This window comes from Watersipora subatra, chromosome 7, assembly GCF_963576615.1.
Source record: "Watersipora subatra chromosome 7, tzWatSuba1.1, whole genome shotgun sequence".
NCBI lineage: Eukaryota > Metazoa > Bryozoa > Gymnolaemata > Cheilostomatida > Watersiporidae > Watersipora > Watersipora subatra.
In genome coordinates, this window is record NC_088714.1 from 34,735,886 (window position 1) to 34,762,600 (window position 26,715).

Here is a 26,715-nt window from a genome sequence, read left to right on the forward strand (position 1 = left end):
TCAATAAAATGTTATATTGGATAATTAGTTATCTCTTAAACTGTTAACATGGAGATGGTTATACTATGGCAATTATACCTCAAAATACACCATATCTGTTGTATTCCTTTAGCCAATATAAAATAAAAGCACTAGTTCTTAAGTTGAAATTTTAAAAAGGCTTTGTGGGTCTTATGACATGGACACACAAGTGTTCTGCCTGAGTGCCCTTCCATACACTCAGTGCGAGAAGAGAGATCTACAGCATGAACCTTGCTATTCTTGTTTTAATACCTGACGTTAAAGTTGGTCTACAATACAAACAAATAAATACAAACTCAAATAAAAACAATATGCATGTCATAATTTGAACAGTGAGTGATGTGATAAGTATGCTACAGTCAGCTGTGTGAGTCAGCAGTGTGAGTCAACGGTGTTATCACGCGCAGTTTCCGCAATCCTTTCTTAGTTTCTGCAACAGCGCTTGTGCCGCTGCCTGTTCACCCGATACATTTCCTGCACAGATTCCCCTCGGCCACACGATATGCTTCTCATTTGAAATGATATCGGTTATTAGAGCTGGTAAATGCTCCAGCTGCTTCACCGAATCCATGCCAAAAGTAACAAGAGACACCTCGCCGAAGCCCTTTTGTTTGAGGAGTTCAAATTCGAATTTGGTGATCGGATCCTTGAGGTAATCAGGTGTGAGAAACACGATAGGTCTGTCCGACTGCGCGATGAATCTAGCTATGGCGACTTGTGTCATCAGCCCCGGAGTGGCATCTCGATCTCTGGTTATAACGGTCACACCACTTCCATCTTCTTGTAGTATTTTTTGCACAGCTGCCAAATACAAGGCAAAACTTAAACTGTCAAAGCAGGTGCATGAATAAAATTGTTTGCTTTCATAAATTGGTAACTGGTTTTGCAGTTTTTGTTGCTAGGTTGCAATATAAAAATGCTGCCTTTAAAAAGGTCAGACTCAGGAAACCCAGATGTACATGCTGACATACTCAGACTTTTGGCATTAGCTAAGTCAATTGAATAGAAGGGCTGTAGTGGCTTCCTCAAGGACCACCAACTGTCACTTTTGGAATGCCACTTAGAATGGTTGTCAATATAATAAAATAAGCGCTAAAACACAGCTGATGCTTCATTATGGATGCTCACTCAAATATTAATAATAACTCTATGATTTTCGAACACATCATCAGACAATAAACTAAACCTAATATTAATAATAACTCTATGATTTCCGAACACATCGCCAGACAATAAACTAAACCTAATATTAATAATAACTCTATGATTTCCGAACACATCATCTGACAATAAACTAAACCTACCAAATGATTTTGCATTAAAGATAAACTTACACAAGATTTTAGTAGATTTTATCTGAAAGTATCGACTTTTTCCTGTTATTTGTAATTGTTTTTGATGTTTGAGGTAATATACTGTAAATGGCGGAATGTTTCAAAACGGAAGTTGAGAAAACTTGATCGTGGTTAAAACGCTCAGATCAAGCGAAAGTGTGATTATGATGTCTATAGTTACAAAGGGACCGCCCTGAGTATGACAGGAAAATGGTAAACTAACTCACCAATTACATCGTCTACGTATCTGCCTGAGTAGCTAAGGTAGGAGTTGATGTTGACAAGCTGGTCCATCTCTTGATCACCTGTCTGGTAACTCGCGTGGGCAGGCCTTCTCCATCGGTACCATTTATAAATGATTGTATGTCGGTAGAACCAGCCTATCAGTAGTAACCCAAGAATCGTCAAGACAGCGATTCCAGTTATAAATGCCGCGTTCAAAGGTAAATTTTCATGAGGTTTCATGTCATCCTTTGCGGGTTTCTGTTGGGACATGAGATATTGCGTAATCGTCATTTCAACTTCAGCGCATACGATATCTTGTGTATCTACCACCGATGAAGAGTTGATAAGCCAGTGAATATATGGTAACGAAGTGAAATCTGTACATCGGACATCATTACCAGCAAGTTTTACTTCTAGATTAGTCTCTTCATTTTGGTCGTCGATCTCATTACGGAAGACCTCATCGATGTAGAATATCTCATTGTCACGGAGGTCAAGAAAAAGAAGCTCTTTGTTCTCACTGATAGAAATGTTCCAAGCAATCAAGTGGTTTCCATGTAAATCTAGATGTGTGAGATTAGGGTGGTTAGCGAGAATCATGCGATTGCTAAAGTACAGGATTCCTCCATCTTGTTGCTCTCCAAGATCGAGTCTTCTCAATAAAGGGGCGCTTCTTAACCGCTCCGCTTCGAGATCTTCTCTTAAGAACTGTCCTAGTTCATTTCTCGACATTTCTAGGTGTTGGAGTGGTAAATGCTGAAATGTATCTACGTTCCAACCTCGCATACGACATTCTATACAGGAAATGGTGGTTAGATATTTAAATCCAACCACCTGACTACATGCGCCAAAAGCAAAATTTGAATAAGAAAAATTCAACGTGTCGGCATTGTTGGGATACAAATAAATGTTTGAACATAAATCGCTTGAAATCTCCTGTTCGGACTCCGTTACGAAATTATTGTATCCAATGGCAGCGGTAGTGAGATTGACAAGAAAGAACCTGATATTTCGAATGTAGGTAACAATATTTTCGTTTGAGCGCTGAGATTCTTCAAGTAAATAATATATAGTACTATTTATAGCTTTGTTAGATGTGTGAGGCTTAGCCATATCCTGTATATTAGCAATTAATTGGCTTATCAGGTCAACATTATTGGAGCATAGCCCATTGAGCAAACATTGTGGGTCTTGTGAAATAAGAGCGATAACAGCATCAGACAAAAGTTGGAAATCCACAATGTCTGGTTGGTGATTATGATCCCAATAGAAGTCGTCATCCAGGAATAAAGGGCTGTCCTCATTACAATTTAATATCCTTTCGTCATATCCTCCGCAGTCAAAGGCAGTAGTCAGAGCTTGAAGTCCGATAAACCTGAGAGCTGGTAACTGCAAGTCTGTGTTGTAAAACACAGTTTGGTCTGGTTCGGGTACCGGTTGACCTTGCACAGTTTCCGCAATGTAAAATGCAACTCCGCTGAAGTCATTCTGGCTAAGGTCAAGATATTTCAATTCAGGAAACAATTCTCTAAGGTTTATCCCTGTTGCCTCTTTCACTTGGTTGGCTTGAAGAAAAAGTGCTTGAAGAGATGTTCCATTGAGGTTTGCTACGTACCCGTTGAGAGTCTCATTCCACGGACACACAATTCCGTCCCGATTAATATTATCTAGGATTAATGTTTTTAGTTTGTTTCCCACACCAAGTGTGATTTCTATTAAATGACCAGTCAAATGATTACAAGAGAGATCTAATCTTTCTAGAGTTGTCCAAAAGTTCTGCAGAAATGCTCGATCAATCTTTTGGATCTTACAGTTTCTGGCAGAAAAGCGCTTTAACGGTAATTTAGACAAGGTTAGCTGATCATTGGCTTTTAGAGATGGCACATTGCATTCATACCCTCCTGCAACATGAGCAACAAGTGATGGTCTACAGGTAGCACCGCATTAGTACAGTAACTGTGGTCTATTGATATGTTAGTTATGGAGCTTAAGGCTGGTTCAAGCTACATGTATATCACCATATATCGGTGTTAATCCAATAATACTTTGGTGATCGTCTGTGATAACAATATTCACACTATCACAAACCCATCCACATCTACGTTTGCATCAACGAATAGTTTTCGGCATAGCATTCTCATTGTACAATGCTGACATGGAAATGATGCAGTACTAGTTCGGCAGCACCTGTCATAGAATAAAATATAGATTTAGCTATCCTCGACAACCAATCACTATCGCCAAAGTAGTGTATACTGTACAAGCTGTCGTGGATGTTCAGCAAGGTATCGACAGTGTTTGACGTCTGCAATGTTTTTCAATGTAAACGCCTTGCCTCGACGATGTCATCAATTTAGGGATGTCATCCACAAGGATACTGCTGACATGTGGCGTTATAGTGTGAATCAAGCTCTAGAAATAGTAATTAGGGTGATACTTGTATTTTACTAGCAAAAGTAAACTTGTTTGCTGAGTTTATAGCTGGTGCAGTACAGACAGCTTATAGTAGGTGCCTTATTGACAGCTTATAGTAAATGCCTAACTAACAGCTTATAGTAGGTGCCTTACTGACAGCTTATAGTAAGTGCCTTACTGACAGCTTATAGTAAGTGCCTTACTGACAGCTTATAGTAGGTGCCTTACTGACAGCTTATAGCAAGTGTGTGCTCAAAGAATCTAAGTCTAACGCAACACGTCTGTCATGTTATTAATAGTGGATGTTAAATGGCAGTATTAACAGCATTCTTTTCATCTTGCAAAATACCAAATAATTTGTATATTTGGAGCTGGCTTCAATTAGCAAAGAGCGTGCTAAACGCTATGAGATCTTTCACATTGAATTTGAACACATCCTTCTTTTATTGAAAAGTCCAGTTTTCTGGAGATGCTCAGTGCTGCAACACTGTAGAATATTAGCATATCTGAGCATGTTTGGCATTAGGAAAGTTTGGACCTGTTCATCAAATGCTCAATAAAGACAATGTATATTGTCAGCAAATTTACAGTGCGATTTGGTGAGAGGGTCACGAATATATCACAAACAATCGTCCATTAGTATCATTGAAATGTGAAAATAAGGATTTGTTTTGCCTTTCTTCCTAATCTGATCTAGGTTCATCAATCACTTCTACTGTTCTTAGAGAGTGAGGTTTGTGGATTTGGTTGTGCGGAAGTATCCCTAATAAGGACGTATATTAGAAAAGAACAAACAAACTTTCTGTCAATGTTACATGAACGCTTGTTTGAATCAACATTCTGAAAACCCTTTCTGTTCGAACATTTGATTAGCAGGTCATCATTTTCCTTATTATTTTAAATATTTGTCTAACGGTATTTTTATTCATATAGATAAAATATTTAAGTTTTTGAAGGTTTACTAGGACAGCTTAGTTTGATATGAACTAGTATAGTGTGTAGTCAGTCTCTACAAGGTTGGTTTCATGGTAGTGTGTAGTCAGTCTCTACAAGGTTGGTTTCATCGTAGCGTGTGGTCAGTCTCTACAAGGTTGGTTTCATGGTAGCGTGTGGTCAGTCTCTACAATGTTGGTTTCATGGTAGTGTATAGTCAGTCTCTACAAGGTTGGTTTCATGGTAGTGTGTGGTCAGTCTCTATACAAGGTTGGTTTCATGGTAGTGTGTGGTCAGTCTCTACAATGTTGGTTTTATGGTAGTGTGTGGTCAGTCTCTATACAAGGTTGGTTTCATGGTAGCATGTGGTCAGTCTCTACAATGTTGGTTTCATGGTAGCGTGTGGTCAGTCTCTACAATGTTGGCTTCATGGTAGCGTGATGTCAGTCTTTACAAGGTTTGTTTTATGGTAGCGTGTAGTCAGTCTCTACAAGGTTGGTTTCACGGTAGTGTGTAGTCAGTCTCTACAAGGTTGGTTTCATGGCATTCGAGCAGAAGTTTCTGAAGCGAGCATATTTTGCCTGAAACGACCAAAGCTAGTAAAGACCAGCTACAAATTTCAGACCTGAGCTCAAAAAATCCTTTTAATTCTAAGTATTTTCTGTACTTTGGTCATACTATTATATTTGTTGTTTTAGCATCATAACTGGATGGCCATTTGTGAAGAGGTAAAGTACATATTACATTTGCTAAATATATGTTGTTCAATAAACACCAGCTTCAATTGCACTTGGCTCAACCATATTGACCATGACCTGATTTTTCATGCTTTGGTTACTAGTGCAAATTCTCCTAACTGAGGTTACTGACATTGAAAGTTTCGCATGATTCACAATATAGGCATCTCTTCATGAGCTGATGCGTGAACTGCAGCACCTCATGATAGTCACAATATAGGCATCTCTTCATGAGCTGATGCGTGAACTGCAGCACCTCATGATAGTCACAATATAGGCATCTCTTCATGAGCTGATGCGTGAACTGCAGCACCTCATGATAGTCACAAAATAGGCATCTCTTCATGAGCTGATGCGTGAACTGCAGCACCTCATGATAGTCACAATATAGGCATCTCTTCATGAGCTGATGCGTGAACTGCAGCACCTCATGATAGTCAAATTATGTTAAAAGTCTAAAGCTGATATGGCATATGTACCCCGACTCACATCGCTAGTCGCTAGTACAGCTACGACTACTCTATAGCACTACAATCATATATAGACTTTACCTTGATGAAGGTTTGTGAAGGCAACCAAAGAGAAGGTGCTTACCGAGGCTGAGGGTGTGGAGATGAGAGAGATGTGAGAGTTGCGTGCTGAATGTTGGTGTGCCTGTAATATATAGTTCCTCTAGCGTCTCATTCAGCGCTGTAACAGCTTCGTAGTCAAACTCTGTAGGTCTCCTGTTCTGTTTCATCCTAAACAGCATACGCATCTGTTTAGATATGTAACAAAGACCTAGATATGGTTTCTGGGGTGCAAACAGGAGTTACGCAAAAATATAAAGCTGTTTATTTCTTTGTTAGTGATGTTGAGCTTAATATATTTCTGATTTAAACCACTGTTAATAAAGCTCTTAACAAGGCTTTTCACGAAAAAATAGAATATAATGATTCAAGTTCGCTATATTATAGCTTTTAATTGGAATTGCTAATACTAAATTCCATTATCTATATTTATAAGTCTCAAACCCACTAGGCGATATTTAGTGCGATATTTAGTGCGATACTGGGCTGCGTGGTGCCTATCAGCGCTAGAGCTCGCTCAGCAAGCTCATGCAGAGCAATAACGCTAGACATTCTCTATTACAATCATAGACCTTTTACCTATACTAAACTAAGTATAGTTAATAAGTCTATGATTACAACTTCGTCGCAAGGGATATGCATTTTGATTGGTTGGTTTTTCTTAGAATGCAATTCTATGGCAGGGAATATTTTTTTATCGTTGTTCACCAACAAACAGCAGCAACATTTTGTTATTTTGTTACGATTGAAATATCATCAAAACTAACACTGATGTGTTCATAGATTTGATAAGAGCACACCCAGCCCTCTACGACAGAGATAAGAGCACACCCAGCCCTCTACGACAGAGATAAGAGCACACCCAGCCCTCTACGACACAGATAAGAGCACACCCAGCCCTCTACGACACAGATAAGAGCACACCCAGCCCTCTACGACACAGATAAGAGCACACCCAGCCCTCTACGACACAGATAAGAGCACACCCAGCCCTCTACGACACAGATAAGAGCACACCCAGCCCTCTACGACACAGATAAGAGCACACCCAGCCCTCTACGACACAGATAAGAGCACACCCAGCCCTCTACGACACAATACACAAAAATTACAAAGAAACCCAGTAAAAACCAACATTGGAAAGTCAATCGTTGCGCAGGCTGACGATCATGAGAATAGTGAATATTTGTTATATTACAAATGAAAAACTGCTATAAAGTAAACTATATATAAAAATCTGTATATTATTTTAAAATATGTAGATCTTTATATATAACTATATGTAAAAATCTATATAGATTTTTATATATAGCTATAATATATAAATCTTGCAGTTTAAATACAAGAATCGTTTTTTTCTTGTCTTCTGGTAGAGAACAATCCATGAAAGAGAGATAGGCCTAATAACAAAAGCGGAAGTCGTTTATATCATTGCCTAAAAGGCGCCACATTGACTTAAAATTGTTAACAACTTCGAAGAAACTAATGATACGGAATGTTATTGGCAGTTTGTGAGCGTACTCGCGTTATCGTTTGCTAGTGAATCGCTCAAGTGTGTTTAGGGACACACCAGCGCTATCTCCGCAATCCCCATGACGCAGACAATAAAATTTCCCAGTGTGTTTGGACCTTTAGTCTTTTGTTTTTTATGTTAAACCCTGTGTCCAAATGTAGCATTAAAATTTAGCAATGGAAATTCCGCCTGGCATTGGATGCCATCTCAGGACTTCCAGGTCTACAAGCAGCGATCTTCACCATTAAGCTACACAGAACACAAAGGGTTCATTGATCAAATAGTCATAACATTGCTTAAGATACTCATTCTTAAAGCGCTTGCTTTAGATTAATGATTAGCACTGTTGTCCGTCACGACTGGCCCAAAAGCTTTTCAGGTAAGTTAGCCGATTTAATTAAATAATTAATCGTTAGGTTATTATTGCCCGTGCAACATTGGGCATTCGGTTAACTATACTATAAAGTTTCTTTTTCTGACTTTAGATTTGGCCAAAATATATTCCCACGACCAAACACGAGCGAAGCGATTGTTTGGGAGCTTTATGATAAATTCATATGCGCATGCAACTCCCGAAAAATTATCCGTCACGGCAGTGACCAAACCCTTGTACCGAAATCCCATCCAAAAATTTAACCATTTTTGTGTAGAGTCGTTTAAGTATAGTAATGATACAAAACACATGTAAACCTATTTAAATATGTTACCTAGTCTTTAAAAAATTGGCGCAATTTCCTAAAACTTACCCATCTGATCGGATTATACATAACTAGACAGATTAATTTGGCCTAAAATCGCAATAAAAACTTGACAAGCGGTTTTTTATCGAAATTAAGACCGGCCAACTAAACGCCGATAAGGCCGTGCGACAGAGAGTAGAACCATTAAGCTGTGCGCATTTCACCTGAAAAACGTGCACATTTCACCAGTTTATGGCACTGTCCAATTGCCGAAGGTTTCTGTAATTAACGTAGAAGTACTGAAAAGTAATCCGTTTCCTTTTTTGCCGATTCTACCAGACTCTGACATTTCGGACACTTACAATGAGTACTTTGGTATTCCAACTGATATCCAAAGCAGTGAAAGTAAAGGAAATGACGATGATATTCTTCTAACGATTCTTATAAGATTAGTACAATATTTAATTGTAAGAATAATTATTCGATTTTATAAGATTATTATAACATATAGTAATAAGAATAATCATTCGAATTTTCAAAATCAAAGTATATAGTGACCAATGGTGTGCAATATGTTACTGTTATTATTTTTCTAAAGATTTGTTGATGATATTGCGGCTGTGCCCAATATCGTGGTACTGCCAAGCCATTTTTAATATCTGCAAAATTAAGTAATAGGCCTACATTTTCTTATAGATATACATCTATTTCTATGACAACCAGCTAAAATATGTTTAGATTTTTAAATTCAACATAATTTTTTAGATATAAATACAGAAATCTAGATAAATATCACAACTTCTTGATATTGGTTGCTATGACCAATGATATACAGCCCCCCATGCAGTCTGTGTATATTACACAGCAGCTTGCCATTTTACTTCTAATATTGCATTTCTCGTATATTGCAGGGGAAATATATAAACATATAATCTTTGCCTTTCATTATTGCTGTTTGTTGTACATAATAATACCCACACCCAGTACATTGAAGCTACCATTGCAGCTATCCTATTGCACTGCAGTGCCATTTGACTGCTAATATTGCATTTCTCAACCGGCAGTACCCTTTTTTTTTCCAATACCACTTTGGTCCCAGGCTGTATAACAGGGGAATGTCTAGTTATAATATATAACGTCATTTCATTCACATACATGCATACGGCATACACACATAGATGGCATTCTAAATGATTTTCTTCGTGCAAATGGTAATGATGTCTTCTTCTACCCTTGTATAACTCCTCTTTACGTTTCTTGAAACGTATTACTAGAAGACTAGATGGCTTTTTGAGTTAATGATTTCAGCTCTATGTCTTTATATAACTTGATGACTGACTCTATGACTTAATGGATCTTTAACTAAATTTGACTCTTTGACTTAATAGCTTGATGATTCAATGACTTAATGACTCTACGATTTAATGACTATCATTTTAGGACTTCATGACTCTATAGCAGGCAGTTAGAGAAGAGGCAGTAGTAGAAGAGTGTCAAAGGAAGTAAATAGCACAGGCGTCATCATAGAAAAACTGCTAATAAAGAAGTCAGCTAGTGGCAGGCATCACGAGGAAACATGTCATGGCAGCACTTATAGATATGGTACACAAGCGAGCAGATGAGATAATACGAGTAGATTGATGTCTTCTATTAATAGCTTAGTAATGCCCAGCGACTCCTCTCATTGGTTTTAAAGCTGACCAATCGCAACCATCCTGGCTGCGTTTGTTTACCGAAGGAGTGTGACGTAGCTTAAAAATATATTGATCTTTGGTGAACTTGTGTAATCAATACCCTCAGGCGACAGTTCCTTATAATTATCAAACAGGAGTGTAGACACAAGTAAACATGCATTATACTAGGAAGTAGGTTTATTTTAGGCAGATCATGGTATGCTTGAGTGAGGATGAACTGCCTTGTCTGACTTTTTGATTCAATTCTCAATATTCATATTAGCAATTGATTAGTTCCAACTGGGTCAAGTAATATTCAGTTAGAGGCAGCAGTTAATTTAACCCTCCCATAATATCACAATGTATCGTTGGGCAACTAATTTAAAACTAGAAAAGGACAAATATTTTCAAAGGTTTATGCTGAATACGCACTGAACAGGTAGTTGAGGATAATGTGCAAAAGACAGCTTCAACACATTACAGTGAAACCTCAGTTTTCGACCATAATCCATTTTTCAAGGTTAGTTGAAAAGCGATCGATTTGCAATCTAAAATTATTTTTTCTGTTTTCAAAGCTGTCTTTTATTCTTCATACCAGAAACTGATACATGCATGTAATAGAAGAGCGGGTAATGTGTAAAATACAGCAGTTGTCTCACAAAAAATCTATTAGCCTAATAGACTACACTAGGTTGGGGAACATAGCCTACTGTACTGCTGTATCTGTAGCGACTCATACCCGAGTCTTGTGTACTCAGTGCTTGGTGTACTGAATATATAAATAAAAAATTACAGAAATAGACGTGTGTTTTAATTTTATAAAAAATATCCTAACATCCTGAAAAAAAACAAGAATTTCGTAAGTTTTATCTTTAGCAATTCTAACAGAAACATTTAAGTAGTGAAGGTCAACCTATGCTAAGGTTACGATCTAAAACAAATCTAATACAAGAGTACGGTAATGTATCCTAGCAAAGATTGCGTGAAATATAAATAACTCAGCGGAAACATTTTGTCCTTCATTTTTACCGATTGTAATGTAAAAACATATAAGGCATTTTTCGGTTTAGTCAAAAGCCTTTTAGTCAAAGTTTGAAGCGAGAAATCTCAAATTTTCTGGTTGAAGTCCGACTTGAATCGAGATCAAAAATGTTCGCAAGTCGAAGTATGACTGCAATTCATTTATTTAAAAAGCCCAAAACGGTGCTAGTGCCACTCCGCTCAAGTACATAGTAGAAAATGATATGCTTAAGATAAGACGTTTTTTAAATATAAACTGCCACAGCGCACCGGCATGCAGCCATGTATGCAATAACAAGAAAGTAAATAAGGATACTGAGTTGATGGCTCTATGACTTTATGATTTGTAGCTCTATGACTGAATGAACCTATTACATAATGACTTTATAATTTAACAAGTCCATAACACAATGCGCAAATGATCAGTAAGTAGCCTGAGTGATATAGGCAGTTATGGCAGAAAGGTGTCAAGGGAAGTAAATAGCACAGGCGCCATCATAAGAAAACTGCTAATAAAAAGGTCAGCTGGTGGCAAGCACCACGAGGATACATGTCATGGCAGCACATATAGATATGGTACGCAAAGGCTTTGGCAAGTAGACAAGATAATATGATTGGATTGATGTCTTCTATTATTAGCTTAGTGATGCCTAGCGACTCTTTTCATTGGTTTTAAAGCTGACCAATCATAACCATTCTGGCTGCGTTTGTTCACTACAGGAATGTGGCGCAGCCTAAAAATATATTGAAAGTAATAGTACAAACACACAGTAAATAAGACCATTTAAAATGTATTGTCAGACATTAATGAACTTTGATTGTTAAAATGCTATAAAATGAACCAAATACAGTAGATGCTCCTCCAAGGTGAAATGCTATACAACTAATTAAACTTGTGCTGTTTTTTCTCTTATTTGCTTCTGATAAGAACAACGAAGTATTCAGGTCATCAGAGCATAGTTGATTGCACTCTAGCGTCAATAATACTTCAAGATGTGCCAATTCAGAGAAGATATGCAAAGCTGGCTGCTAATCGCTAACAGTATGTCAGTGTTTAAATTTTAGAGATACAAAGAAATTACATTTGAAAATTTGAAATTGCATTATCTATCATGCTTTTGTTTTGATAGGTAAATTGGGATTTGATTTTTCTTTAGAAGCGCTATGTTGCTGTAGGTTTACAAGTTTGTAAATATTAGTTACCTGTCGGCAAGTCGCCTCCGTACTCTTATCAACGCTAGTTAAACATACAGGTAACTAGTACTAGATTAGATAGTAACCTGGTCATATAACTCACCTCAAGGTTTTAAGATTTGTCAAACCTTGAAATGATTCTCTTCTGATGGTTCTTTCCGATAAAGTTATGTTATTGAAGGAAATGTCCAAATGTAAGAGCTGTCCTAGAGAGGAGAAAACTCCAGCAGGAATATTTGTAAGCTCGTTATTTGAGAGGTCGAGGGTGTGAATCTCCGTGAACATGTTCAGTGTAGGTATTTGCTGTAGATTATTGTTGTTGAGTTTGAGAACATGAATCAATCTCAGCTTGCTCATGCCAGTTTGTGACGGATGAAAAGTGGTGAGTCTTTGTCCTGAACAGTCTAATACACCTGGTACTGTACAGTAGCAGCTCTCTACCATACACGGTTGATAACTCCTTCCTGCTATCAACTTCTATAAAAATGTTTAGGCATGCATAGAAACTTATTGTATTCCACATTAAAAATTGTATATAGTCTTTGTGCTTGATGGACTGTTATGACAAGAAAACTTACCTTGATGGAAATGGTCATTATGATGAGTATGCTTACCTTGATGAAGAAGGTAATTATGACAAGAGTACTTACCTTGGTGAAGAGGGTAATTATGACAAGAGTACTTACCTTGATGAAGAGCGTCACTGTGACAAGAGTGCTTACCTTGATGAAGAGGGTCATTATGACAAGAGTACTTACCTTGATGAAGAGCGTCACTGTGACAAGAGTACTTATCTTGATGAAGAGGGTAATTATGATGAGAATACTTACCCTGATGGAGAGGGTAATTTGGATGAGAATACTTACTGGTACCTTGATGAAGAGGGTAATTATGATGAGAATACTTACTTGTACCTTGATGAAGAGGGTAATTATGATGAGAATACTTACTTGTACCTTGATGAAGAGGGTCATTATGACAAGAGTACTTACCTTGGTGAAGAGGGTAATTATGACAAGAGTACTTACCTTGATGAAGAGCGTCACTGTGACAAGAGTACTTATCTTGATGAAGAGGGTCATTATGACAAGAGTACTTACCTTGATGGAGAGGGTCATTATGACAAGAGTACTTACCTTGATGAAGAGGGTAATTATGATGAGAATACTTACTTGTACCTTGAGGAAGAGGGTCATTATGATGAGAATACTTACTTGTACCTTGATGAAGAGGGTAATTATGATGAGAATACTTACTGGTACCTTGATGAAGAGGGTAATTATGATGAGAATACTTACTTGTACCTTGATGAAGAGGGTCATTATGATGAGAATACTTACTTGTACCTTGATGAAGAGGGTCATTATGATGAGAATACTTACTTGTACCTTGATGAAGAGGGTAATTATGACAAGAGAACTTACCTTGATGGAGAGGGTCATTATGACAAGAGTACTTACCTTGATGAAGAGGGTAATTATGATGAGAATACTTACTTGTACCTTGAGGAAGAGGGTCATTATGATGAGAATACTTACTTGTACCTTGATGAAGAGGGTAATTATGATGAGAATACTTACTGGTACCTTGATGAAGAGGGTAATTATGATGAGAATACTTACTTGTACCTTGATGAAGAGGGTCATTATGATGAGAATACTTACTTGTACCTTGATGAAGAGGGTCATTATGATGAGAATACTTACTTGTACCTTGATGAAGAGGGTAATTATGATGAGAATACTTACTTGTACCTTGATGAAGAGGGTCATTATGATGAGAATACTTACTTGTACTTTGATGAAGAGGGTCATTATGATGAGAATACTTACTTGTACCTTGACGAAGAGGGTAATTATGATGAGAATACTTACTTTTACCTTGACGAAGAGGGTCATTATGATGAGAATACTTACTTGTACCTTGATGAAGAGGGTCATTATGATGAGAATACTTACTTGTACCTTGATGAAGAGGGTCATTATGATGAGAATACTTACTTGTACCTTGATGAAGAGGGTAATTATGATGAGAATACTTACTTGTACCTTGATGAAGAGGGTCATTATGATGAGAATACTTACTTGTACTTTGATGAAGAGGGTCATTATGATGAGAATACTTACTTGTACCTTGACGAAGAGGGTAATTATGATGAGAATACTTACTTTTACCTTGACGAAGAGGGTCATTATGATGAGAATACTTACCTTGATGAAGAGGGTAATTATGATGAGAATACTTACTTGTACCTTGATGAAGAGGGTAATTATGGAGAGAATACTTACATTGATGGAGAGAGTTGTTATGAGGAAGATAATGGCTAGAACGAAAGAGTGTTTAGCCATGATGTCAATCTATGTAATCAACACTTCATGCTGTATGATAGCGAACTTTGCAATAACTGAGGCGGCCAAGCTTAAGCTGCACAATTTAACACTTCGCTGCCCCTCCATTTGTCAATCAATGATTTAAATCAAAGGAGCCGTTCTCACAGATAAGCAGCTAAACAATGCTAATGAAGGCTAGTGGATGCAAGGGACAATGGTATCATTCAGCTTGTTGATAAGTAAAATTAAAACAGAATGGATTATCTGAAATACTTTTTTCTTTGTTACTATTGGTCGGTTTGAATGATAGCTACTGCTCCATTCATATGCCTTAATCATTGACAAAGAATAAATAATTTAATAATACTTCATTAATATGAGTGGTTCTAATAGTACAAATTGGAACCTCCATTTTGATTCGCTCAGCTTCATCTGAGACTTTTACAAGAGATCTTGCAGATACACCAGTAAAGATGTGATTGCACCATTGAAGTCATTCAAATGAAGTTAAGGCCAATATAAAACTGAAAACATCGACTACAATTTGATGTCATTTTTGTCTTTGTAAACTAGCCTGTCTAGAGATATAAGCGTTTGAATGAGATCATTCTTTGAAACGCTCAAATTCAGGCCGGTGCTGTATTCATGGCGTATCTAGGGAGCGTACATGAAAGAGTCTGTAAATAAACATACCATCTTTACTTTAGCCAATCATCAGCACGAAATTTTTATATAGGTCATAATAAATATTTTCTTTAGTAAAACGCATCGTCTGTGCGTCGCGGCGTCTAATCCTATTTCATCTCGATTAGCAAAATACAATTTAAGCAATCTATTAAAGATTCTGACTTTAGGCAGCCATTGTTACACAACTTCATTATCATAGATGCTACTGGATCTGAGGATGTCGCTTGTTGAAGCTTCGCATGTTTTGATTCAGTGATTGATAGTGCCAAGACAACGACACAGTCATCAGCCTATATCTAGGAAACACCACTTTCTGCTAGATATGCGCGACTGAGTGTATCTGCTATAAGTAACTCCTTCCCTTACTTGTAGACAAGCTGCAAGTTGAAACTCTTTAATTTGGAAATCATTCGTTGGAGACGAGCCGGGGCACGAGACAAGGTTTTTGTCAATATAGATATAAAAGGTTGGTGGTCTGTTTCAACAGTGATCCATGGAATGGTGATAATGAAATCCCGAAAACGATGGCATGCAAAGACTACTGCTTGGATCTCTTTCTCCATTTGGAAATAGTCAGTTCAGTGGCTGTCATAGCTCTGCTAGCATAGCTAATTGGTCTGTTATTCTAAAAGCATGCAGCTCCAAAACCAGCTTTAGAGGCATCACAGGTGAGTGTGGTAGGCTTCGTCACGTCAAAGTAAACTAAAGCTGTGGAATCAGCTATCTTAGTTTTGGGCTGTTGAAGGGCATTAAAGTGTATTTCATCCCAGTACCATTCAACGTTCTTCTTCAGCAGCTGGTAAAGAGGCGATGAGGTTTCATTGAGCTCGGAAATAAACTTAGCCAGGTATTGGACCATTTCGAAAAACGGTAGTAACTCGTCTTTTTGCGGGTGTGGGAAACCTGGTAGTAGCTTTGACTTTACCCGGATCAGGCTTTAGTCCATTTGATGAGAAGATGTACAAGACACTGGTTTTTTTGAAAATGTACTTCTGTGCTGACAATTTTTGGTTTATTTGCCTGAGTCTCTTTAGTACTGAATAATGATTGGTGTCCATCATTTCAGGAATTGAGCCAGTCACAAGAATGTCATCAACCTCTATATAGCATAGGTAACCTTCTAGAAGCTGTTCGATTATTCTCCGACAGATGTCACCAGATGAACACAGCCCCATTGGCATTTTGAGATATCTGGATCTGCAAATTGGGGTAATAAATGTTTTCTCAGATCAGAAGATTTCTTGTCAAGTGGTATGTGAGTAAGCCTATTGAGCATCCATCACCGCAAAACATTTACTGTACAGGATTTGAGCAGTTATTTGTTCAACGGTTCTCATCAGATGATGTAGATGTTTTATTGCTTTGTTTAAATCACCAGGATTAAGACACACTCTGATTTTGTCAGTACCCTTCTTCTGTTGGTTCACCATGCTTGACACCCAATCTGTAGGTTCTGTCAAAGATTTGATGATGCCACAATTCGCCATATCCTCAAGCTCTTTTTTGCTTTGTTCCTGAATGCGTGTGTTACTGATCTCACTGGGCGTACTACCGGCTCAACACTCTTGTTCATTCTGATTTTGTACCTGACTAGATGTTGTACTCATCTAGAGTCTCATCAGGGTGACCGCTGCTCAATCTCATTCATTTCATCTATGTTTGCAGATAGGGTCACATTCTCAATTCTGACACCAAAGTCTTGCAAACATAAGAGTAGTCTCACAACCTGGTACCGCATAAAGCTGAGCTATGTACTGCTCATCTCTCTTACAACAAGTAAGTTTTACTGTGCCAAGAGATCTAGTTACACTACCGTTGAACCCTATGAGAGGTTTGCTTTTAACTTTATCATTGACATCAGAATAAACATAAGAGAATTTAGTTGTATTAGACATAACATTAGCTTTAGCATCTGTGTCACATTTCACAGACAGTTTTTTCATTGATTTGTTTTGCGAAAGGATACTGATGCTCGCTACTGCACTAGTTGGTAACAAAACACTGTTACAGTCTATCAGATGGATTAACAGTTCATCTGACACGTCATCGTTGAAGTCGTCTACTATTTCGGTAACCATGGCTGACCTCTGGGTAGTTCTGCACACTCTGGCAAACAGTGGTTCATCTCACTGCAACTGGAGTATTTCTTCCCCTTTTTTGGGCAGCTGGCATCACTATGCTGGGTATAACCAACATATCGATGTTTGTCACTTATTTTGTTTGTCAGTAAGTTTAGCTGAAGGTTTCACTGCATAAATAGAAGTGTTATCAAAAGTTTTATCATGGAATACGACAACATCACTCAGCTGCTTGTTGATCTGGCATATTTATGTCAAGGTGTCAAAAGATGCAATAGTGTCAGGTCCCTGATATCTTGAGAAGCAGTTTCTTAACAGTATTGTCATTGATGCCAGCTACGGTAGGATTTCCAAACAAGTCATCCGTCAGATCACCACAGCCACATTGGCTCACTTTGTTATGTAGGTTCACATAAAAACTGTGCGAAGGTTTCTCCTGGTGACTGAAACTGTGTATTGAACTTATGGCGTTCCAAGATTATGTTTGTGATTGGGCTACACTGTTCATGGAACTTCTTTTTTAGAGCATCAAGGTCATCTATCATCTCTGCAGGAAGTCTATTCTCGGTGCGGTCTGATGGGTTCTAACGTTCACGCAAGTATGAAAACGACTGTGATTTTTCAATAGCCTCTCATCCAGCCAAGTTGAGCAAAGTCATGGCTTTCACTTTCAGAGACTTGTTAGCAAAGTCTGCCTCTATTTACATGTCATACTCAGTTTCGAAGACTCTCCAGTTTTCAACAGTGTTCTCCTCAGATTAAAGTACATACATCAGGTCTAAGGAGTCCTTCCATTGTCACTAGTCTTTGGGCTCACTATTCTGACACCGTGTAAGATTGTGTAGTGGTATTTGTGTATGACCGATTTATATTTAGTCTAGTAACTCATAACATCGAAGCCTATCAACCGACTGTGACAAATTTATAACAAATCAACTGAAACAACAGGACAGAGTTGTTGAGTGTGAGCAGAATAGTAAAAATTACAAACTAACATACAAGAAATCAACATATGAACAATGTGAAAAAACAACATACAAACAATATGGAGTATTGCGTGAATGACAGATGATTTAAATCGTTGAATGAAAGATGGAGTGAAAGTTGACTAAGATGAAGATCATATTACAGATATATCTTCTATTAGATATCTTAACATTTTGTCGTTAATATTGTTTTAAAATTCTATTAGTTGTGTATGTTTAACTTATGGAATAAAAAAGTATCTTTTACTGGTAAATGTCAGTATTGCTTACACTATCTTAATACTTTCACTAGTACATGAACCAGTAATAATAAATTTAGTCCACGCAAGCTAAGAATAAGTGCACAAACTGAATATAGCCTAAATAGAAAAATATGACAAGCAAATTCAATACTGACGTCTGTGTGTGGTTTCGGATTAGTTTTGCATAACATAATTTCTCCCTAAACATACATAAAAAAGTAGAACACTTGTTGTATGGAAATATCCCTGAAATGAGATACAAACAGGGAGTGAAGTCAGACCACAAAATAAGCATCTCTCTCTCTCTCTCTCTCTCTCTCTCTCTCTCTCTCTCTCTCTCTCTCTCTCTCTCTCTCTCTCTCTCTCTCTCTCCTGTCTCTCTCTCTCCTGTCTCTCTCTCTCCTGTCTCTCTCTCTCCTGTCTCTCTCTCCTGTCTCTCTCTCTCTCCTGTCTCTCTCTTTCTCTCTCTCCCATCTGTGGATTCTGTTTTTGCCCACCACTTGACAAAGCTCTGGACTCTCTACCACGACTCACGTTTTACTGTTGAGAATCGAAGCCATACAGGGCTGCACAAACAAGTATGGACAACTGTTATAGAAAGGGTGTAACACTCGTTAGCTACTTTAACCTTGTGTCAATAATATTATGTTTTAGAATTTTGTTACTTGTGTATGTTAATTGCTGGACTTGTTGGAATTGTAGTAAATTTGTGTAAAATTCATGAAAAAGACATTCCACCACTAAAGCAAAAGGACAATTCCTCATTAAAGGTTGGTGGCACTGAGAAGGGCCAAAGAAAAGGATGGGAGCAAAGGTTAAAACTACACTAGCGAGTCAATCAGGGCTTATTTATCTAACTAAAGAATTCAAATTATGACGTGTTCCAATGGCTAACAAAGAATGGAATAAATGCAAGCAGAAATGTGCCCGCTAAAAGAACTATAAGGCACCCGCTACCTTGGACTTACAAGCAGAAATCCTCTGAACTTCAAGAAAGAATATTCATTGGTTCCTTGTTTTATTATTAACTCTTTTCCTATATTAATTAATGTATTACAAAAATGTAGCAAAATTTGTATATTATTTATTTACTTGTAAATAGCGTTTTTTTTAAGTAAGTGCCGTTTTGACCTATAAATTTCAACTACTTGTAACCACCAATCATACATGTATGCTGTGTATGCTTCTGCTCGCTTATATAAGCAGTTGTTTTTGCATGTGAGAAGCAGTCGAGACTTGGCTAGTATGGTGAGGCATAATATGATATCACAATTAATTTATTCAAGTGCAACACACTTTCTTTTGTAACTTGGACAGCTCGGCTTAAAAGGTGTGCTAGTCTATACACAGTCTGCTATCGGCTGTTATAGAGTCTGATTTATCGGCTCTTGTTAGAGTTGCACTGGTATATATACAGTCTGTTATAGGCTGTAATAGATAGAGTCCGTATTATCAACTCTTTGTTGGAATTGCACTGATATTTATACACTCAGCTATTGGCTGTAGTATATGGAGTCTATATTTATCAACTCTTGTTGGAGTTGCACTGGTATATCCACAGTCTGCTATCGGCTGTGTGAAAGCAAGTCGGTATTAACGGCTTTTATGCTGGCAGTGGCAGAAGTGTAGTTAAATTAGAGGTGCCTGAGCTACTATAACCAAGCCTCAGTTTCTGCTTGGCCTGGTTCAGGGGTTGCCCTGATTTTACTTCAGAATAAAGAAATAACATTTACTGGTAAATATCAGAATTGCTCACAATAGCTTAATACTTTCATCAGTACCAGAACCATTAAGGATCAAATTAGTTCCCACAAGCTAAGCAAAAGTACTCTAACTAAACATAGTCAATATAGAATATGATGACAAAGCAAACTCAACACCCTGGGGTTTCAATCTCAACTTTCATCTCTGAGAGCTTGACGAAAAAAAGCACGTTTTAGGAGTGTTTGTGGTGGAAAGACATTCTATAGTGTATTCATAAAAAAGGTGTTTGTAGCTTGGTGCAGTGGATAGGGACCAAACCTGTCCTATGTTCCACACAAGGGGAACATGCCAAAAAAGAGGGCAATTAGTCTGTGGTGATGTAGTGATGAGGAATAGTTTTTTATTAATGTCAGTGGAAAGGATGCATTTTAAAATATCCCAGACTAGCCCTTGAGGATGAATAGAAGAGAGTGAAACCCTTGGAATTCAACACTGATGTTGTGTGTAGATTCGGATTAGTTGTGCCAATGAGATAAACCTCCACAATATGTGGGGTTTCGTATCATTGGTTGTGCATAACATAATTTCTCCGTATCAACCTAAAACGCAACCGCATCAGCCCAAACGAAGGTGAGCTAATCCTACGCCCCCAAACTCAGTTTTTAACAACGTATAAACTGGCTATAAAAGCATTAGTTTAGAATCTTCTATTGCTTTATTGATAGAACGATAACTCCATTGACCTAAAAATCCCTGGAATGGCAAAGGTCATTTTCGAGTACGGAAATTCGGCCGACGCCACGTTCAGTTAGCGTTTGAGTTAATTTCATTGTGTTTAATGTGAGAAAGAAATCTAATTTCAGATTTAACATCTATGGAAGATCACGAATACACCGTTCAATCAAAGGAATGGACTACTGAGATTACTACTAATAATTTATGTAAGAGACAGAAGGGTGTAGGTGCACAGTGCTATTGCTATTCCATGAACTGCAAAAACTGCAGGAATGGACTTTCAAAGGAATGGGCATGACATTTCACAAGTGAGTCACTTCTACTACTAGTTCTATAACTATTGCTAATGTCTACGACTACTACTAGTTGTGCTACTACTAGTTAGTACTGCCACTAGTTAGTTCTACTACACTAGTCACTGGGTGAGCGAGAGTCGATCAGTGTCATTACTGAGTATACGAGTTTGACTGTATGTTGTATGTGATTAGATAAATTTATAAGCTAGTTAGTGAAATTTGTCTTCCTTCAGAACAAAGGTTTTTTTATTATTTAAATTTGGAATTTTTTATTATATTAATATTTTGGAGCTACAAACCACTAGGTTATTTCTAAATATTTATATTTGAAAAAAATGTTTGTATTGCCTATAATATTATTTATAGTTGTACCTGGATATAGCTAGCAGTAAAGAGATAAGAGTAATAGTACTATTGTTATTACTACTGTTGCTAACTAACTACTACAGTTTCATTTTAATTTTTTGATTTAAAAACAAAGCAACTGAGAACTCTCGTTATTTACAACATGGTATCACAATCGCAGAAGAGTGAATAAGCCTGATCCTTGGGCACTTACCTGCAATGAACATTTCAATGATCCATGTTTTGACAGAACAGGTTAAAATGTTCGACTGAAGTCATTTGAAGGTAATACTTTCCAATGTTGAATGGTACTTTTCAATGATTTAATTTAAAACAATATTGTCAAGCACAGTGCTGCAAGGTTGTTCAACTTAAAGTAGATATATCTAAAAAAAATCCAGAAACCTCAAACATCACGCAAAACAGTGACAGCTGCTACAGCAAGTGCTTTTGAATATGTCTGCAGCTTAGAAAATGTTGATGTGAATTTCTCTAGTAATGCATCTGTGGCAATGGTTAGTACATCCTTGCAGTATTTCTGCAATTTGTTTGTTGTCATCATTTCTATTGAAATAATCTCATGGATACAATCCATTTTTGAGTCATGCTTTATTAGGAAATTTTCATTAAGCTTTATGCCTAAGATGTGTGTGAATGACTTCCAGTGAAAATTGCTACATTTTCATTTTGCATAGCAATATGGTAGCTTTTTGACCTGTTTTATTCTCATTTATTTTATTAGTTGTATTGTCGTATCTTAAGGGTACTATGTTTATGTGAATAACACATTCATGTTTGTTGATTTTATGTAATTGTTATAATTGATGCTTTTGTTTAGGTGGTTGGAACAATAATCCTACTGTTACTCAGTTTAAGGCAACATTTCGCAAACTTATCAGCAAATGTGGTGCAAAATCAGATGCTGGTAAGACAGGTAATGTTACTGCTCAAAACGAGATTCTCATCATACAGGCTACTCCAGAAGTTGATCAGTTTGTGGAACTCAATGATTTCAGATGTCAAATTTCTGTTATAGGTAACAGTATAGTCTATATAGCTGGCTACATTGTGCAAAAGCTAACTAAAGTGCTGTCCTGTGACATTGGCCGTCGGTTGCTAGTTACCACTAAGTCAAGTATCCAGTACCGACATCTCTATACTTTACTCGAGCTACAAAACAATGGGGGATTGGTGCGTCCATTAGATGGTGTCATCAGGATCCTGCTAGTTGCAGATCGATACTTTCGTATTAATACAAAGCCAGATTCACTCTATTATGTGGTGTATGTTATTAGTAGTGTAGGATCTAGTGATGTGCTATGCCTTGGGAAACACCTTACGGACACAGCAGATGGCATATCCAACCACTGCGCCATTGATGATAAACCTTTTTCAGTCATTTTATGATCTCCGACAGCATCATTATACTAAAAACAAACTGCAAGGTGCATCTTTGTGGCATAAAATACTAAAGCAGTAATTTTTAAAGGCCAGTAACAATGTAATCACTGTAATATTCATCTGTAGCTCTTGTTGTACTGCTATTTATAATCTGATTTAGTTCTACAAAACTCTGATGCACCTTGGCTCAATATACAGTGGTATACAAATCTCCTTTTACACAGTTTCTGTAACGTGTATGTATTCTGTAACGGTTTAATCACTGATTACACTATTTCCTGCATTTCCTTGTTGGCATTATTTTGATTATCCTCTATTACAACTGCTTTTAATTTTTGTTTAGTTGTTGCAGTAGTTTATTCCATCTTTTGCAGATACTGTATTATACATTCATCATACATTCATAAGCTATTATCACTTAAATCTTGAAAACGGTTTCTGTTTTGGCAGCATATGTGTTGTTTTTATCGAAATACTTCATGTGCCAAGTTTCTCCATTATAGTTCATGCATATGTAATATAATTTTTAGTATTATGGAACAGTTGTCATTTGCTTAGATATATCATTTGCTGGGTTTATGCATCTGTAATACAACAGTTTGTATGAATAATATGGTCCACAAAAATCTATTTTACATCTACTTATCGTTAATTATATCCCACTCTATATGTTATAAATAGGTTTTCTTCTATCAGAGCACTCTAAATCTTGTGTAGGAGGAGTTTTTGTTAACACCCAGCTAGAAAATAACGATTCAACATGTATGGCATGTATGTTTTCTCATTTTTCACTGTTTGTTTACAAACGGAACTATTATACGATTAGCTTTCCAATATGGCGCGTGCATTACATATCACTATCAACATAAAAGTCACGTGAATGCCATTTCAGGGGTTTTAAGTTCAATGGATAACTCTATGTCGAACTGAGCCATCTCCTCTTCTTCACCGAGTACAACTCAGGCGGCGATATTTTTACGCTGAGTCTTGATTATTTCGCACCCATTCGGAAACAGCCTTTGTGATACCGATAGGTATAGTAGGCATAGTTTATAGCGTTAACTCGATGGGAGGATCAGTATTTACGCTATAAGTTAAAAGCTTTATAGCCAGTGAAGTTTTGCCGAACGTTCCTAGAGTCATCCATTAAACGTTACCTTTGCGGACACAGTTAATATTAATTGCGACGCTCGTTTACCGCAAAGCGAATTTAAGATCGCATGAGTAGACACTTTTAGTAATGTGTGATGTAATTTAGTCTCCGCCTTTTAGTAGGGTTTTCATATATTTTGTATATAGCAAACACTTTAATGTTAAAAGTGAATACTTCAACTTTTTGCTATAGAGCAAGTTGAACAATTCAGTTTACTGCGACGTTTTATAATGGAACAAGAAGATGATGAGACAAGTGCCACTCTCACCAAAGGAGCGATTGAAGACGATGACAGCTTTGCAGGCGAAGATAAAGAGGAAACTGCTTTTCAAAAGCCTAACAAATATCTAAAACTTCTTCCCATTTCTCAAAATTCGTTGTTTGAAGATGGTGATTCGTTTCTCAATGAAGTAAAGGTTCAACTTTCTGCCTCTGTGCAATTGTTTGATATCAAACAGGGTGCAAAGTTTTGGACCACGGAGTTAAACAGGTAATATTAAAAACTGGATACTTGCAATCATTGATAGAACATTAAAACATTTATAAGGTGACATCATGCAATATAATTGATAGCTAATAGTTATAGTTCGTGTTGACCACATCGATTATTTAAAGTTGCATGGAACAAGTTGCTTTAATAAATTGAAAAATTAACTTTGGACTAAAACATAACTTAGTAATTCATTGGATGGCTAATAAGTCTGTGAAAAGTCTTTAGAATACCGTTAAGATTGTTGGTACTATTTTGTTTTAGGTATATGCAAGTCTTCGGGCTAAGATTTACCAAACAAGATCATATATATTTGATCAAGCTTTTGTACGAGCTCATTGTGACTGAGGATCAGGAAATCTATGTAATTAATGCATTTGCTGGCACATTTAATGCTTTAACCAAGTAAGTTTCTAAATAATTGACTTATATTTAATTGCTGTTTATGGCACCAAAAATATTTTTTGTATCAATGTGGGCTGGTCGGACTTTGTTTTTAACACAGTCAGAATTGATAACAAGAACATGTTCTTGTTAAATTTGAACTTCATTGGACAATTTCATTGAGTTGCAGTGAGCTACTTCATTCAAGTAACTCACTGCAACTCAATCACTCATCTTATAATAAAATTTTATATAGAATGACCAAATTGCTACTAATAGAAAACCTGCAGAGAGATACGTAATTATGTCATTCTATGTCAGTGACAGAACATGCTATCATAGTAGTTCTTTGGTACAGGAAAAAGGAGCTGTTGAGTCCAGATGAGCTTAACTTGCCATGGAGACCAGCATACCAACTATGGAAGTCAGTCTCACTTACAAAAAATGAATTCTACAAGCGGAAATTTCTTCCACAGTAAGGAATAGAGCAGTTTAGTAAGATGACTCGGTAGTCAATAAAACCAGAACTCGCTTGATGCTTTTGTTAGTGGGAGCAGTAATCCATGCCGCAGTTTTACCCACTTGGTGTATATACTGTTAGCATTTAATGTTCCATCTTTGGCGGCTGAATGTATAATTGTATTTTTGGAGTCCAAGTTTGTTCTGCATTGCGCAAGTCTTATGGGTTTTAGCCATAACCCTAGCTATTGATATTACAGAAGTGCAGAGGGCATGGTCAGGAAGTTCATCAAAAACTGCAGAACGTAAGTAATTCTTTTTACAACCATACCTGTCTAGTAAATAAATCAATTCAAGTATAATTTATTTACACGTATGCTAGTCTAACTTTCACATCTGTACTGGCAAAATTTTATAAGCAGTGTTTATTCTTCTTGGTTCATTCGGAGTGTATCAATATCTTCACCATATGAATTTTTAATGTATTTATTGTACTAATACAATACAATCACTTGAATGGAACAGAGGCTCATTAGGGTGCAACATAACGATTCATCTGGATAAATGCTGATGGAGCAGCTAGCTAGTGATTGATATATTAATACATTTCATAGCTTGCCTAGACTCCATACATTTATATGGTTATGCACGCATTTCAGTTTCATTATCGGTCACTTAGTAACTAAAACGTGTTATGGTTGGTGGGTTTTTTCTGCCAAGAGTTATATTGATGTTTCTCGTTTGTATGGATATATTATTAGACTGCTTGTTTCAGATATTTCCCAATCGAGGCGACAGGAGAGATGTTGAAGGAGTGGAAACATTTGCTTTGCCCTTTTGACATGTCTATGTCAGATGCACTTGAGCTGCTTGACCTCTTTCTCCCAACATCTGCTCCCCTCCACCGTCATGATAGAATGTACAGGTGGGCAAGCGTTTGCCATTTTCTCGTTTCACCTTTTCCTACATTTCGTACAGTTGTTAGTGAGACTGGCCTTTTCTGGGCATCAACTTTTTCCTTGCATAGCCCGAGTTCACTAGCTTGTCTACAGACCTATCGGATCATTGGTTCAATCTTATTAATTATTTGATATGTTCTCCAACATTGATT

General features: G+C 37.1%; 2 protein-coding genes across 2 annotated transcripts in view; one reads left to right on the forward strand and one right to left on the reverse strand.

Moving 5' to 3' along the window:
- Positions 1-418: 418 nt before the first annotated feature.
- On the reverse strand, positions 419-12,837 carry LOC137400707 (toll-like receptor 4). Its single transcript, XM_068087039.1, has 5 exons — positions 12,822-12,837; positions 12,418-12,778; positions 6,260-6,405; positions 1,583-3,481; positions 419-822 (listed from the first exon to the last, which is right to left on the reverse strand). The coding sequence occupies exons 1-5, from the start codon at positions 12,835-12,837 to the stop codon at positions 419-421; spliced, it is 2,826 nt and encodes a 941-aa protein (XP_067943140.1).
- Positions 12,838-24,647: 11,810 nt separating this feature from the next.
- LOC137399285 (proteasome activator complex subunit 4B-like) overlaps positions 24,648-26,715 on the forward strand; it is a 77,374-nt gene continuing 75,306 nt past the window's right edge. The window contains exons 1-5 of the mRNA XM_068085323.1: positions 24,648-24,761; positions 25,026-25,166; positions 25,504-25,620; positions 25,865-25,909; positions 26,380-26,529. Of these exons, the coding sequence (XP_067941424.1) occupies positions 25,030-25,166; positions 25,504-25,620; positions 25,865-25,909; positions 26,380-26,529 (449 nt within the window). The 5' untranslated portion in view covers positions 24,648-24,761; positions 25,026-25,029. The remainder of the gene's footprint in view (positions 24,762-25,025; positions 25,167-25,503; positions 25,621-25,864; positions 25,910-26,379; positions 26,530-26,715) is intronic.